At 43.4% G+C, this 15,470-nt stretch overlaps 2 protein-coding genes across 5 annotated transcripts; both read right to left on the bottom strand.

The window, feature by feature from the left end:
- Positions 1-200: 200 nt before the first annotated feature.
- LOC113490306 (actin-like protein 7A) lies at positions 201-12,022 on the bottom strand. Its single transcript, XM_026866660.1, is given in 5 exon segments — positions 201-2,380; positions 2,383-2,791; positions 2,793-3,058; positions 3,061-4,811; positions 12,012-12,022. Coding segments are annotated over 4 exon segments (1,137 nt in total). The 5' UTR covers positions 3,233-4,811; positions 12,012-12,022; the 3' UTR covers positions 201-2,090.
- Positions 4,913-15,457, bottom strand: APTX (aprataxin). Of its 4 annotated transcripts, none has more exons than XM_026866663.1 (8): positions 15,189-15,457; positions 14,515-14,651; positions 13,542-13,588; positions 10,901-11,221; positions 9,399-9,458; positions 6,466-6,692; positions 5,532-5,635; positions 4,913-5,257 (listed from the first exon to the last, which is right to left on the bottom strand). In XM_026866663.1, the coding sequence occupies exons 2-8, from the start codon at positions 14,642-14,644 to the stop codon at positions 5,103-5,105; spliced, it is 1,044 nt and encodes a 347-aa protein (XP_026722464.1). In that variant the 5' UTR covers positions 14,645-14,651; positions 15,189-15,457; the 3' UTR covers positions 4,913-5,102. The 4 variants fall into 4 exon arrangements, with proteins under 4 accessions (XP_026722464.1, XP_026722466.1, XP_026722465.1 ...); XM_026866665.1 differs by having other exon boundaries at positions 15,286-15,457; XM_026866664.1 differs by having other exon boundaries at positions 15,317-15,457.
- Between the last annotated feature and the right edge of the window lie 13 nt (positions 15,458-15,470).

The raw sequence follows: 15,470 nt of genomic DNA, 5'->3' as shown, positions 1-15,470 counted from the left end.
TGTGATGACAGGTCACATTTTAGCCTGATTAAGAGATATGTAGCAATAGCAAATTGTTGTAGTTGCTAAACAAAAGAGTTTTGTTTTCTTTGTTGAAGCTGGATGTTGGTAATGCCAGATTTTCATCAGAACCACTTAGTTACATTAGAGTGAACCCTGCACTACCAACTGTCATTACTGTCCTGAAAGTGCCCGTTTGCACCAGGGAGATTGTGGATAGAAGAAAACATGAACAAAAGCAAGGGGTGGGGTGGTGAGTGTCAAGAGTCAGACACTGCTGGGTAATACTACCCTAATTATCTGAGTTTAAAGAAGATCAGCTAATGCTGCTGTATGGCACTGAGAGATTAGCAGGTGTACTCTGATAATGATGTGTGCTGTTGCAGAACTGTTTCAGCTGGAAACCGATTAACCTCATACCTGAGAGTTAGGTTTTACCCCAGAATACTTCTGCAGTCTGACTCAAGATGTAACAGTAGTAGTCCTGGGAGCAGAGGAAGGGGACAAGCTCTGCAGATGAGGCTGGAAACCCTTTCAGCAGTAACACCCCCCATCTCCCTCACTTAATTTTGGCCTGGTAGCTGCTGTGTTTGGTGCAAGCCATTTCAGTTTGTTTGGTGCTGTGGAAAAATGCCAGCACGAACAGGGCACTTCCTGTCTGTTGGAGGTATCTAATGACATAGTGATGGGCTGTGTTCTTGCTGCACTGCATTAGTGTCTGTCTAGGGTTGCAGATCATTGGTTTTTGCTATGTGAGAACTGCATAATACTGGGGTGGCCATATGGGCTGGTACTGTATGTGCTGTGCTGGCTTGGGGTTCTGGGGTGGAGTGGTAAAATAATCCTTTGTCAGTGTTGTGTGAAACCTCAGTGGTGTGATTTCCAGCTGTTCTGAGTTACATGGCCTATTCTGAGTGATGTGGGGATGGTTTAAGCCTCTTGTCAAGTACTGTGACTACACTGGAAAGAGATTCTCTAAGAGTATCAAGGCTCGAGATGGCAAAACACCTGAGAGGCTGCAGAGTGTTCTACTGGATCTGAGTCTTCAAAATGGTAGAACACAGTCCAAGATGAAATGTAGAAGCCATCTTTCAGATCTGGAGAAAAGGGGGTGATGAGGGAGTCTGTGGTCCTCTCAGTGATATGGAGGGTTCTGGCCCTGCAGCTGAAATGTGACCCTGACACTGCTAATCCCTGACGTTCCTAAATCTGATGCCAGGAAATGCTGAGGTCTTGAGCAGTTTATTGTCTAGAAAGAGATTCCCTCTTTAAAGAACCCAAGAAAAGGTAAAACGCTTACTAATGGATTCATGCTTGTGCCTAAACAAAGCAGTTTCCTTATTGTATGTATATGGGTTATTTTGCTTTTCCATCATGGTGATGGTCAAAGCTGCAGACCCTCTGGTCTTCCTGTTCTGTCAAAGAAAAATCACTTCAAATCTGCTATTCAGGTGGAAGACCAGTCTCCTAAATCATTCATACTGTAATTCATCGCTGAACTCCATTGTCTTCCCCTCAGTGAACTCTGACTAAGGAGCAGTAGAGCTGGAAGCAGCACCTAGTCTGTGAGCTTGCAGGGGAGGAAGTCCTGCTTCCTAACTTTGACAGTTACTGAACCTCTTTTTCTGTTCAGCAGCAGCCAGAAGTCTGCTCTCCCTTGATTTCTACAAGGATGCTCTTTTGCTTTTTTAGTGATGCATGGCACCTTAAAATATATTCTACCTTAGCTGCTGACTTTACAGGCAGTGTTGAATTTGCTCTTCTGAGTTCTGTGGAGGCTCTTAGGAACAGATGCAGTTAGCAGGAATTAGAGTAAACTATTAATGCAGAAATACAGACTTAGCTTAAGAAATGTCCCAATTTCTGCTCGAACATGGCTGTGTGAAAGCCTGATTCTACTCAGAGTAGTTCATCACCTGTTTGCTGTCTAGCTTCATTAAATACAAAATACAAAAGAAAGAAAATCTTTTTCAGACACACAATAACACCAAAATAATACAGCTGCAGCAAAAATCTCTTTTGTTACAACAAGGGGTTGAAGGGGGGTTCTCTTGGATTAATTCAGATACCATTTATCAACACTGGTCTTTTTAGGGCACCCAGTGTCTTCCTACCTTTTTAAGAAGTGCTTCTGAGGAAGGACCATGTTCTTCATATTCAGTCCTGTAAACCCAGAGCTCCTGGAGAGAGTGGAGTGAGGCCAGAATAGACCCCCCAATCCAAACAGAAGACATTCTCTGAGGGAGTGCAGCTGTGATGAGGTTGTCACTGGGGCACATCTTGGTCAGTTCCATCTGGAAGCGGTTGGCAGAGCCCTCCATCATAGTGCTGCCCCCACACAGGAGGATATTCTCCACCAATTTTTGTTGACATTGCCCTAACACTTCTTGAGACAGGAGAGTGTCAGCTGCAAAAGCCCTGGCTGCTGTGAGCCAAGTAAGGCTGGTTTGAAGAGCGCTTCAGCCCAAAGGAATCTCTCCTTACCTACAGTGACAAGGTGTCCGTCTGGCAGCTCACAATACATTTGTTGTTTCTGAACAGGCAAACTCAAGTCCTGTGTAAGGTCCAGAGAAGTGGAACACTTCTTGATGTCTTGTACAATGTTAAGCTGGTGTTCTATGAACATGATTCCAGACTCATATAGTAACTTCATGAGATAATGTGTGATGTCCAAACCAGCATAATCTACTCTCCCAGTGATGCTACGTATAACATAACCTTCATAGATGGGAACCACATGTGAAATGCCATGGCCACTTTCCACCACAAGAGCTGAGGTTTTTCTGTAAAAAGTACATGGATAATGGGGACTGGTAAGCAATGTGGATGGCAGGCATGTGAAATCCTTGAAACATCATCTCAGCATATCTCTCCTTGTTAGTGATGGAACACAAGGGAGGCACTGACCCCAGAAAAGCACAGTCCTCTGGCTGAATCTTCGTCTCTGTCTAGACAGTACACTCCAAAGTATCTTGGACACAGTTCCAGTCGACCACCATGCCATGTCTTATTGTGTTGGTGAGTGTTAAAGGTATGCTGCTATTCTGAAGCTCTCTTGAACAGAAGTTTCTTCTTGACTGTTCCCAGTCTCCTGTGTGGGCTTACCAGCTGTACATGAAACAATGTAGGAAGGTCATGGGTCCCCCGCAAAGCCACATTTGAAGTAACCTGTGCCCATGTCTGTGACTACTGCTTCCATTTCCTTCATGGCCTTGAGGCTGCCCTTGGTCATGGATACATGGCTGTCCCTTACAGTCTTCAAACAGCTTGTGTCTGCTGTTGGGAAAGGTCTGCAAGAACAGCAAACAGCTGTGACCTGATCCAGTAAGTGCTGGACATGCCCCTCGCATTCCCCTGCCAGCACTGCACCTGGAGTCAGTGCAAACAGCAGATGTGTGATGGAGCCCTGGTGGCAGTGGTTCTACTGATGCAGCTGGCTCATGACACCATGCATAGGCTTGCTGCTCAGAAACCAGCACTCTGCATGCAAGCATGTGACAGTCATGACTTGGACAGCTGCATACTCTTTCAGTAGAGATGGATTGCAGGTGTTTGTGCTTCACCGTGCTCTGAGGTACTAGAAAACATGACACACACCCAGATGTCACAGGCTGTGAAGCATAAACAGTGCATTTCACTGTGAAGCAGCATGACTTTTCTTTCTGGCTTGCATCTGTCATGTGATGAAGAGCATGGTTCTCCAGCATTTGCAATTGCTCTTGGTCCAAAATAATTATGTTGCTAAACATTAGCACTGCTTCACCTCTGGGGCTAGCCACATCAAGTGCTAGTTGGACCATGTCAAGTGAATCCCTAGGCTAGCTTTGCTTTTGTCATTGTTTTGGTTCTGTTTTTTTAAGTTTTGCTTTCTAAATTAAGGTAGTCAAAAACTAGTGTGAAATTAGACCACAGTGAACCTCTAACCCTTACTGTCTCCCATTCTGCTATAGGAACATCTTTGTTCCTTTTCCAGCAGCAACAGGTCACTATTTGCCCCATCAGAGTGTGTGTGATAACACACTGCTGCATGGGGGCACAGAAAAGGACACCACCTCCCCACAGAATACGTTATCAAGAGTTATGAACAGCACTTTCCTTATATAACAAAAGCTCTGTGTGCTCTTACTGAAAGCCATTTCACCCAGAGGGCATCTTAACAAGTCGAAGCTGGTCTTAGAATGAAATTGAACCCTGCAAATCAGTTCTGGATGCAGAAACAGATTTATTATTACTACTGCTGTGCTGCTGCCTATCTGGGAGTTCACATCTTGATGACAATCAGATGATAGAGGCTAACAACAATCCCCGTGTGGAGAAACAGGGCAGCATTAAACCACACAATTACCGTACCAGTCTCAACATACACAGCCAAGCAACCGCAAACCTTGATAGCTTATTACCCTGGGGAGCAGTAAAGCTGGTCATTGCCTATTGTACATGTATTTTTATAAATAAATTATTAAATACAACTGTGTACACAAAAAAGATAGGCTGCCCCTCTTAGATCCTGAGCAGCAACTACTGTGGCACCCTGTTGATAGGCAATGTGTGCTCCACAGCTAAGGGGAAGCTCAGCAGCACTGGAATCTTCATGCCATGCTGTGGCACAGCAAAGCAGGGGCACTCGCTGATGCTCCTTCCCATGCACTCTGATTACATTTCTTGGACAGTTTTGCTGTCAGCCACACCAGCCTCTACAACATTACCACCTGAGAGAAACTTCAATGATGGGCAGAAGACATCAAGAGAAAAATGTGTAAGTAATGGTTTCATAACTTTCTCAGTAGAAACCTAGATCTAGGCTCATATGCCTTACATGAAATAAATCCTTTCATCTAATCCAAACATTTTTCCAGACTTCAGCTGACATACAGATTAGTGTGGCAGTACCACAACAAAGCTGCAAACAGCCTTCATTTCAGAAGTCACTTTATTTTATGGGGATTTTTTTGTCTAAGCTATTACAAAGTTAGTATGCTGTTGTTTCCAGGCTACTTTTTCCCCACATTCCAGTTAACAAAAAGCATACATGTCCTAACATTTTGAGGTCTTTGTTTCAAGCTGGAATCTGAAGACAGATTGTAAAATGATTTTTTGCAAAGTCATTTTGGCCAGTGTTTCCTGAGATGTTCCTTTAACTGTGGGATAGTGGACAGCTGTTGTTTGCAACAATGGCATCTGAGGGGCAATTTGAGAAGTTCAGAGGCGTGATCTTTCACCATCACTTTTCCCTTGCTTCTTACCATCTCTATCACATCTGAAAAAAAAAAGAGACTACAGTTATTGCGACCATGTGGCATCATGGAACACATGACAGTGCAGAATCTCTGTGCACTGCTTCACATGTATAGCACATCATCACTGCATTCCAAATTGACTTTTACTTAGTGCTATTCCCCAACACTTCAAATTACATACAACCTTTCACTTATTACAATAGAATTTATGACTTAATTTGTTTGGAAAAAAAGCCCAAAGTCAGAACCCACAACTAGGATTATGTGTTATGAAGTATCTTTTCTAATGATTACCTTCAGAGTTTAAGAAGTAGTCTGTAGTAAAAGAGTTCCAGTGCTTTTTGGTTTTCAGTGCTGGAGAATCAAAATCCTGGCTGATTACATGCAAATGTAGCTGACTGAAACAAACAGATTACATAGATAAGAGAGAAGAATAATGTTAATGTTCAGAGTTCTTTTGCAGTAGTATGAGTTGTAAACATGATTCAGCAGCCAGACTGCCAGCGTTATGGGTCAGTCTTTCCATGTTTGACCCACCGTCCTGCGACAGAACAAACCCAGTCTGTTCTGCAAGCCCTGCCTCATGCCAAGCATTTCACCTGAACAGTCAAGGTCACAAGTCTGAATATTCCATTGGCCCCTAACTAGTCTATATTGTGCTTCCAGAAAAAGGCAGAGACAGGGGTTTTAATAAACCAAACGTTTAAACTTTGTGAAGTACCTGAATGTGACTTGATCAGTTGATCCAAGAACTGGAGAACAACTTAGGAACACTGACTGCAATACCCCCAGGCATTTGGATGCTCTAAGATAGCACCTACTTACACAGAAGACTAAAATCTTTGCTCAGTATCAGGCAGAACTTGATCAGCTTAAGAGCCTCCCTGATCCCAGCCCAGTGCCCTGGGAGGGGGTTGCCCTAGCACCTGGGTCACACTGCCTTTGTCACTGGGGCCAGGCCATAGGCGTACCGCATACTGTAGCCCAGCTCCAGAGCTCTGCTAGGGCAACCCAAGAGGCACTGGACCCAGATGCCCCTGTAGCCCATCAGCATGTTCTCAGCAGCGTGTGCACAGCTGCATCCACAGGATGTGGACACCAACTTGTTTGCAGTGTTTAGGAGGATGAGCTGTACTTCAGCAATGCCAGATCATGTCACAGATTTTAGCCCCAAATCTGTGTAACTAGAACAACAGGGTCCCCACCTGATGACTCACCTAGGTCTTACCTCATACTGGGGATAGCATGGTAACCCAGTCTGAACTCGAGACTCTCTCTGGCAGGGCACTGTTCGATCATTTTTTGCCCAACTGCATGCATATGTTCCAGGAGCTCAAGATGGTCCCTGGTGACTGACTTCAAGCTTGAAATGGGGTCCCATGGTAAGATAAGCCAGTGGTAACGTGCTTTGGGGTATTTATCCTTGATGACTACAGTCTTTTCATCTTTGTAAACCTTACAAAACAAATAACTAGATTACTTACTGATTGAAAGTTAAATATCTTATTTCTATAAGCACTGTATTTAGTGGATTTTGCTGTGAGACATCTGCACATCCCATTATGGTTGCAGAAGTCCCTAAGCACACGTATGTGTTGCTAGTGCAACTTGGATTGCCAGGAAAAAAGATGGAGCGAAATATCAAGCAGCAGAGTACTGCACTTCAAGGAGGACTTTTTCTGGAACTAAGCTGGTCCAGGATATGTGCCCACTTCCATACCATGCACCAGACAGCTATGGAGAGATGTTTCAGCATCCCTCTTTATATAGTTCAAGGAAAAAGCTTTCTATTCTAACATAGCAGTGTTAACCATTGCTACATGTGAATATGAACTCTCTTGAAAATCACCTGGATTCAGATACCAGTGAGGTCTAGGAAACACTACTTCCATCAGGCTACATTCAAGCTTTGTGGTCACTGAAACAAAAATCACAGCACTGTGCTCAATATAGAGCACACAGAAGTGCACTGGACTGCCTCATCCTTTGCAGATTTCTGGAGTGAAACCCAAGTCTCAGAGGTGCTACAAATAGTGGGCATAGCCCTGCAGACCTCTGACAGTGTTACAAAGACAAAGACATTCAAGTCTCAGCTATTCCAGTTGGTGCTACCTAATGTGTTACTTTGTAAAGATCACTCACAAAAAGAACAGATTCCTATCTATCATGCCCTTCTTTCCCTGTTTTCATTTTGTTTTGCCTTTTGCAACAATTGGAGGCAGCTGATGAAGAGAAACAGTAGCAAAGCACATGGAGAACAGGGGGGCAGGTAACCTGCCCCTGGCAATAAAGATCTTGTCAGGTTCAGAAGCAGGAACAGTGTTCTGTATCTCTGATCTCTTAGCAGTGCATCTATTGGTGAGAGATGGATGATGTCTTTGTCATCTTTGCTAATTATTGTCATGTGTTTATATACAGAGCTGATCAGTCTTGCTCTACAGGAAGGAAGATTAAAATTTTATCAGCACATAAATCACACGACTGATTCTTTCAGCAGCAAGACTGGTTGATGCTGTCATATTTTTATATACACACATCAGTGTCTGCATATGCAGCCAGTGCAAACAGGATCATGATCAAGTGTTTTCAGAAGAAAGAAATATTGCCATTTATTTAATATTTGATTAAAATGCAAAGATGGGAGTTGTATTGATTGCATATTTGGTTCAGAAGCACAACTAATAAAGCTAACACTAAGTCACAAACAGTAATTTGTGTTCTAACAGTCAAAGAACAGTTTTAAAACCAGGTTATCTTTTGGGTCTGGAAAGCACTGTCTTGATAAGTACTATATGAAACTGCTTAAGGGATGAAGATTAAGGTTCATGATTAAAAAGTAAGCAAGAATTTCAGTAGCTTTATCATTCCCCATATACTCATTTGAAGCTGCTGGCACTACCAGGAGAGTGGGCATCCAGTTTTCTTACTCAACACTTTAGACTTGAATTATTTATTAAAAAAAAAATAAAAAAATAAAAATCAAGAAACAGGGACCTTCTGATTAGTTATCAAGGAAATTATTTTCAGCTTGAGGGTGTTCATCACCTGAGGGGGCCCAGTGAAGCTGTGGGATCTTTGCCCTTGGCAATACCTCAAATAGACAAAGACTGGGGCAATCACTGAGTGTAAACAGTCAGGGTAACCTCCAAAGGCCTTTTCCAACTGAAATTACTCAGTAATTTCAAGAACCAAGTATCAAAGGTGTCTGTGAAATCTGTCCTCCTGAACACATACTTTTGTTAAGATGGACATGCAGCAGCCAGCCAAAACCCAAGCTAAATGGATCCAAGCTTCAGGCCTTACTCTGCCAGATAGTGGAATATTGATGGAAAGCATTCTTCCCATTTCGGATTTGAGCTAAAAAGCTTGGTTTTGAGAAGGAGCTGTCTATATATTTTCTTTAACTTAAAAATAAAGGAGTTTCTATACATGGATAGTGAAGATCCTCTCAGGGCTCTCTCAGAATACAGTAATGAGAAAGTGTGTATGCAGTGCAGCCACAAAGACCTTGTCAGATTTCTGCATCTTGAGTCTGACCTCCCAAAAAGCCGGCAGCAGACAACAAAAAAAGAGCTCAAGGAAACCATTATGCAGCCACACAGAAGCAGGGAGAGGGAGGTGCATCTGGAGTATCTGCAGGTTAAAAGAAACCACCCAGGAAATTCCTGTTGGTACAAAGAAACCAGGTGAAGGAGGAGACAGGGGTCACATCCTGTCAGCTGGCACAGAGGTGTTGCAGTGAAGAGTTTGCTGGGAACCAGGGAACTAACACCATCCTTGGAAACAAGGCAGCGCTGACTGCCAGAAAACAGGAACCTCCGCTACTTGCTCAGCTTCAAACTACACCTCCATTTTAGTTGGTTTCCCTGAGGAAACAAAGCAACTGCACCACTTGCCTGCTCTCCCAACAAACTTTTAGAAATCTGTTGGGCAAATTACACAGTGTAAGGAGCTCAAAGATAATTAAGATAATGACATTCTGCAAAATCAGGATAGCAGAAACTTCCAAATTAATGCTACTACAGGAAGAGATGCAAGAACAATTCAGTCCTTATGCAGTACTCCACTGGTTAATCAGATCATTAAACTGTAAGGAAGAAAGCAAGCTCATTCAACTTCGTTGAACAGGAACTACTGTCAAGTACAGTATACAGCTCTCACCTGCATTTTTGGATCTTGCATGGAGCTCTTTAGACCCTGACTCCAGTGTCCTAAAGGTTCCTAGAGCACAGAAAGAAAAAAATAATTTACAAGATAAGTAAGAATCCGATTAGATTTTTTAAAGCATTCAGTTAAGTACTTTCATTAGCATACAGCAGTAAAATAACAGCTGAATGACATCTGAATTACCTCCTTTCTATGAATGCCAACACATCTGCTCCAACTGCCCCCACAAAGCTACTTTTGAAAACTTTTAACAAGATACTGTTAAGATTCGAAGTTAACTCTTTCCAGGTTTGGAAATTTAACAAATTCCAAATAGGAGTTCTAGATATGTTTAAATTTAATAATTTGCACACGTGTTATGGCACAGTCCTTGATTACTACTGATGACAGATTATTTTACTAAAATACACTCTGCTTCATGCATACAAGGGCCAAAGGAAGTCAAGGATGTCCATCAACTGTCCTACCACATGCTTCTCTACAAAGTGGTTGTGGTGTGCAGCCCTACTCCTAGATGCATTTATTTTTTGATATTGTGCAAGGACTGTCTTGTATAGGAAACAAGAAAGGTATAGGAGACCAAGTCAACACTAGCAGAGATCTCTTAACTTGGTTACTGAACACCTAACAGAAGGTGTCTCAAGTGCACATTTTTCAAAATGGACGTTTTATCTGTTCAGATCCCTTTACTGGCATTATTAACAATGACCTTCATCGTATTGTTATAGAGGAAGATGTTTAATTATTAATAGTGCTGACAGAGAAACAATGTGAATTGTCTTGTCTCCCTACTCATACACCACAACCTGGGACTGAAATTTTGTCCTAAGGGGTTTTATTTCTGTGCCTTCTCCACCAGCAACTGCATTGTTTCAGATGCACTAAGCAGTCTTTTACTTTGTCCCTGTGAGCAGGGCTAATTACTGCCTTTCAAAAGATTTTTTTGCTGGTAATACTCATTAATGCAAATATGGTTTTACCAGAAGGAATGACCAAAGCAGGAGGAGGCAGCAGTGGGAGGGAGAGTAATTAAGGAAAAAAAAAAAAGGTATGGTCAAGTTGTTCCATTCTCTTGTGCAAAAGCTTTTAGATAACTACTGCTCTATTTGTAACACAGCAGATTTCATCTCAAGAGCCATCACAGTAACCTCGTGTGACTCCAGCTAAACTGAGATCACATGAACTGTCCTTCTAGCAGAAACTGCAGCCAGGAACCAGAGATTAAATCCTCAGGCACCACAAGCAAGCCCCTGCACACACACCCCGCAGCATGTGTTAGAATGACTCTCAGGTAACTTTCTCAGGACGTGGGTGATGTCAGGAGCAGAGTCTTTGCCTCAGTGCATGTCAGCTCCCATGCTGTGAATGCTCTGAGGATCTGTGTTCACCTGAGACACCTCCACACCAGTAGTATCTACAAAAGTAAAACACCAAAGCCCTGATGGAGGAGACTACCCCAGGAGAAACAGCACAAGTACTAGTACCAATACACTTGCCTTTTTGCTCAAAGTTGGAGATACACCAGTATTGCTTATCTTGGGATTTGCAAAACTGCCTTGTGTGCCCACCACCTCCATCTTCATTGTTTTTCTGGGCACAAGCTCTACATCATCATTCTCGCAGGAGTCCTCACATAGCATCTCGTTGGTTTGTATTTTCTCTTCTGTTTCTGTAATTGTTTTCCCCGACTCTTCAGCAAATTGGACTGTGTAGGGGTAAAGTTTATTCACAATATGCAGAACTTGGCCTGGCTTCATTTTCACCTCTTCATCCTTGCCAATAGTCACGAGATCAACACTAGTTGGGTTGACTCCTATCTTTGGTAGGGAGAAAAAGGAAAAAAAAAAAAGCAAATGATGTTGTAACTACCAGTCCATTGTCCTGGAATATCACTATCCTGGAACGCAAATGCATTTTATATTCACTGCACCCCCTCCTCACACCAACCCGCTCTAGAGGACCAGGGAAGTCCAGCACTAGAGACACCTCTCTGTGTCCTAGTCTTGCAATCACAGCTGTCAGCACAAAACCCTCAGGAGCATGGTGTCACAGAGACCTGACAATGCTGTGGCAGCTGACTACAGAGTAACAGCAAGACCTGTGCCACACTTTGTTCAAAAAAAATTCACAACCTAATAAACAACTATTAAAATAACAGTCTTGGTAACAATTATTTCTGAAGAGTAAGAGTAGTTTTAACAAATTATTTCAGTCCATCCCCAGAAGTTTTCCTGTTTTCAAATTATTTTACTTTCTCTTTTTTACTACAATTTTCTGTTTCTACCACATGCTGTCACATCAACACATTTGCTATCAAATACACAAGCACAGTCCCCTGGCTCATTTCAATAGAAAGAGGAGTTCAGGCCCATAACCACTAGCTCACCAAGCACAGCCCACTGCTAACACTTGCGGGAGGGGGAAACAATCAGGAAAAATGTATCTCTGAGCCCCCAGAAAAGTCCATTACACAGGAATCCAGTCCTTGCTCACGCCTCTTTTTAATTTCCCAAGCCAAATGTGTAACGCTACTCCAGCTCACAGAAGACTGTTCAAACATGGTGACAACCTGCCTGTTCCTTTGACAAGCTAAACCTCTCTGTCCACCTCAGCTTGTGCAAAGTATATACCAGCCTATCCGTATTATAATACTTTTATTTTCATTTTCCATCTTATATTTTCACAAAAGCAGCTCTGTTACTTATTCTGTTCTAACGGAAAATTAGGACAGCAAGGTCAAATTTTTATCTCACTGCATCAGTTTATAGCTCTTTTAAACTCTAAAATAATGTTCTTCTCAAAAGAGTGTTTTAAAGACTGAGAAGCGACCTGAAGTTTAGCTGATAATTGAAAAGCAATACATTTTCTGTGTAAAGCATAACTGGTAACACGAAGTGGCATGGGCAACCTACAGTGACTGCTTGATAGATGAATTTTGCCTGATCATGAATGAGGGTGACCCTAGGGAAATTAGGACTTTCCATCTTCAGCAAAATGCTTTTGGTTAATGTTTATGCATGAAACAAGCTTTAGGAAACCAGCTCTTCCCTGTGACTGATACAAATCTGTCACAGAAAGTTTTTGGAGCTTTGTCACCGAGATACTTGCCTGCTTCGCAAGTCGGTACTGTGCCTCACTCCTCACTGTGATGAGGCACCCACCTGATCCCAGTCAGGAGCTCTTCAGTCGACAGTTCTGCAGTTTCACTCAAGTCAAGTACACCTCACATCCCCTGGGCCAATATGCTACCAAACAACTGATCACTGGAACCCTCTGCCACACACAAATCACCTGGGTAGCAACTCTAGAACTGGCAGCAAAAACATGCTAGCACCCACTACCAGAAAGTATTCCCAGTGCTAAGATTTCAGGAACATAGTATTCAAACTGTGGCTAAGGCTGACTTCTATGAAAAATTGCCTCAGAGACCTTTGCCAGATCCACCAGATTCTGGTGCTTACTGAGCACTGGAGGCATTTTGACAGATGTTACTCCTCAACAGGCAAAAGACGTTCATGTGTTGTTCACATACACTTGATGCTGCAGGCACACGTACATGCTCCAGCACCGAAGCCAGAGAATTTTCCCTTCATATTATCTCAGGGATACTGGTCCTCCTAAGTATGAGAGCATAGGCCTACGTCCATCCAGTTACTAACATGAGAATGCCTTCAGTGCTGTCTCACATCCCATCCCTTCCCAGAGGTGACCACACCTTCAGCTCCATCAGCCACCAAAACAAAAACCTTCCACAACTGCTCAGTTCCATTAACACAAGAAGCAATTATGACCTTAAATGAAGGGCTGTCTCAGCTTTAGAAGTTTAAGGCTCAGGAGGCAGATCAGCAAGTTTAGGGAAAAAACTGCAAAATCTCCCAAACATAGTGCCTAGAAGAACAGTTTGAGGATTCACAGCAGCATTCCCTGATGCTACAACATGGTTGCCTGAAACTACTGCAGTCTTTCCATTGAGATAAACAAAATAAAAAGGCAGATCCCTTTTAATGACCACTTGCTATGCTCTCCTCAGTCATAGAACAACTTCACGCCCTACAGACCCAGCGATCAGAATCATCACTTGCAGCATTTGTGGAGTTTAAGTACCACCCCAGTTAGTACACCCATTTAAAAACATACCTGCTTGACCGTGACATACCCCTTGTTACAGTCTGCTTTTAACTGAACTGGAAAGAAAGAACAAAGCATCACGAAACAATGTAAATAAAAAGGCTAGAACTCTGCTCAACCAGCTCTTGCAGAAAACACTCCTGTATTTTAAGATCTGCTACCTTCTGAAACATCTCTGTGAATCTATGCAAAGAATACTTCTGCCTCATCCTCTGTTTCCAGGACCACAGGTAAAATGGGACCAACCCATACACTGAGCCATACCTGAGTACTGCACATCATGGATTAGCAAAATTACTGCATGTATTTCACATAATGGACCAGCAGAATAAAGGTGAAATCTGTGGAAGTCTTCTATACATTCTTGCTATTCTTACTGTGTCCAGAGGGAAAAAAGATAAGGCAAGGAAGATGTGAAGGGAGGTATTTTATAGACCACAAATGAATATTTTTACATATTCTTCCATGGCATCTATAAAATAACTCATATTAATAAAAGCCATATTAAAAATCAGTTGGTGGAAGACTAGGGAGATGAAGAGCCACTCACAAAGCAAGACTGCAGGCAGTGGAACATGACTGCAGGCCTGGGGACTCATGTTAAGTTTCAATTTTACAAAGGTAAGCCTGTTATTAGGTGTGTCCTCTGATTTTTTAGGACCCAGAGATCTCCATAAGTGCTTCTAAAAAAACCTTCCAAGATCAATGACTTCCAAGAACCAGGCAACGCTATGGGCCATGGAGAGAAAGGGCACCATAAATCAGTGACGGCAGAAGCAAGCCTAAGGAAAGCCTGTTTCAATTTCAAGAAAAAACTGTGATTTTCCTTTTAGACCCTGCTGAAAGCAGGCTTACAAATTAGGCCAAAACACTGGTCAATTAGCTTCACTGTAATTTAGCCAAATACAAGAATGTTGTATCTCACACTCCACAAGTTTGGTTGATGTTGCACACAGAAAGTGGGATTTGAGCTAAACCTTACCTTGCTGCCGTGAACACTTCTTATCTGTTATCCCAGTCTCTGGGCCACGCCCAATTACAACTGCTTCCAAGTGTGGCAGTTTCATTCGCTGACTGCATTTCTCTTTCCCCACGAGCCAGCACACACGCATCGCTGTGCTGCAGAGCAAAAGAAAGAGTATGTTACTGACATGCAGCTCCCTGATGGGTCACCCTCCTGTGGAAGGGGGTCCAGGAGTTCTGTTGCCAGCCCATTCATTACGCAGAGTCACTTCTGCTAACTGGGCTCATGTTTCTGGAATTCAAGGCAAAGCAGTGTCAACACTAGCATGATCTAAGAGCAAGCTGCTGTTAAAAGGGCAATCCTATTTTCCTTCCTTCTACATCACCATACGTTCTCACATCCAGGGATCATATACAGGAAAAATCAATTGGATCAACAGTTCTATCTGACAGAAAGGCCTACCCACCGAAGTGTTTTGTTTCCCACTGAATCAGAGTTGACCTGAGCGATTTATTTACCCAACAAAGCAAAGAATCACTTAAGACCGAGAGGGGGAGAGCTTCATGCATGAAGTCTCCAGATGGACCATGCCACGAAACCGGGCTCTCAAGTTTACACCAACCTGACCTCACCCTCCCCCCCACCTGGTGCTTTGGGCTAAACGCTCCTAATCCCGGTGGAAAGCAACCCACCACTGTCACACACTGAGAAACTTGGGGCGAGCCCGTCCAACCCAGCTGCACCGCCCGGTCGGCCTGCATCTCAGGACGGGCCCCCTCCGCCGCTCACTACACGCCCCGCCTCAGGGCACCACATTTACCCGCGATGCCCTACCACCCGGGCGGGGCCCTGCGCACAGCCACGACCGCCGGCACTCCGCAGCCGATGCGGACGGCCGGGAGCATCCCTGCCCCACCGCCGCACGGCGTCAGCCACCGGCCCCGTCCCAGCCAACGGGCTGCTGCCGCGCAACA

The sequence above is a fragment of the Athene cunicularia genome (assembly GCF_003259725.1).
Source record: "Athene cunicularia isolate RWA chromosome Z unlocalized genomic scaffold, athCun1 chrZ_part3, whole genome shotgun sequence".
NCBI classification, from domain to species: domain Eukaryota; kingdom Metazoa; phylum Chordata; class Aves; order Strigiformes; family Strigidae; genus Athene; species Athene cunicularia.
Note: the sequence above shows the minus strand (reverse complement) of the source record. Positions and strands in the feature narration are given on the sequence as shown.

Excerpts from the sequence above, each read along its gene's own strand:
- APTX (XM_026866662.1), bottom strand. The coding sequence starts at position 15,065 with ATGCATGAAGCTCTCCCCCTCTCGGTCTTAAGTGATTCTTTGCTTTG. Across the intron at positions 9,459-10,900 it reads CTCCAACTTTGAGCAAAAAG|GAACCTTTAGGACACTGGAG; the intron begins GCAAGTGTATTG and ends TCTGTGCTCTAG. Across the intron at positions 6,693-9,398 it reads TGCAAGATCCAAAAATGCAG|GTTTACAAAGATGAAAAGAC; the intron begins GTGAGAGCTGTA and ends TTGTTTTGTAAG.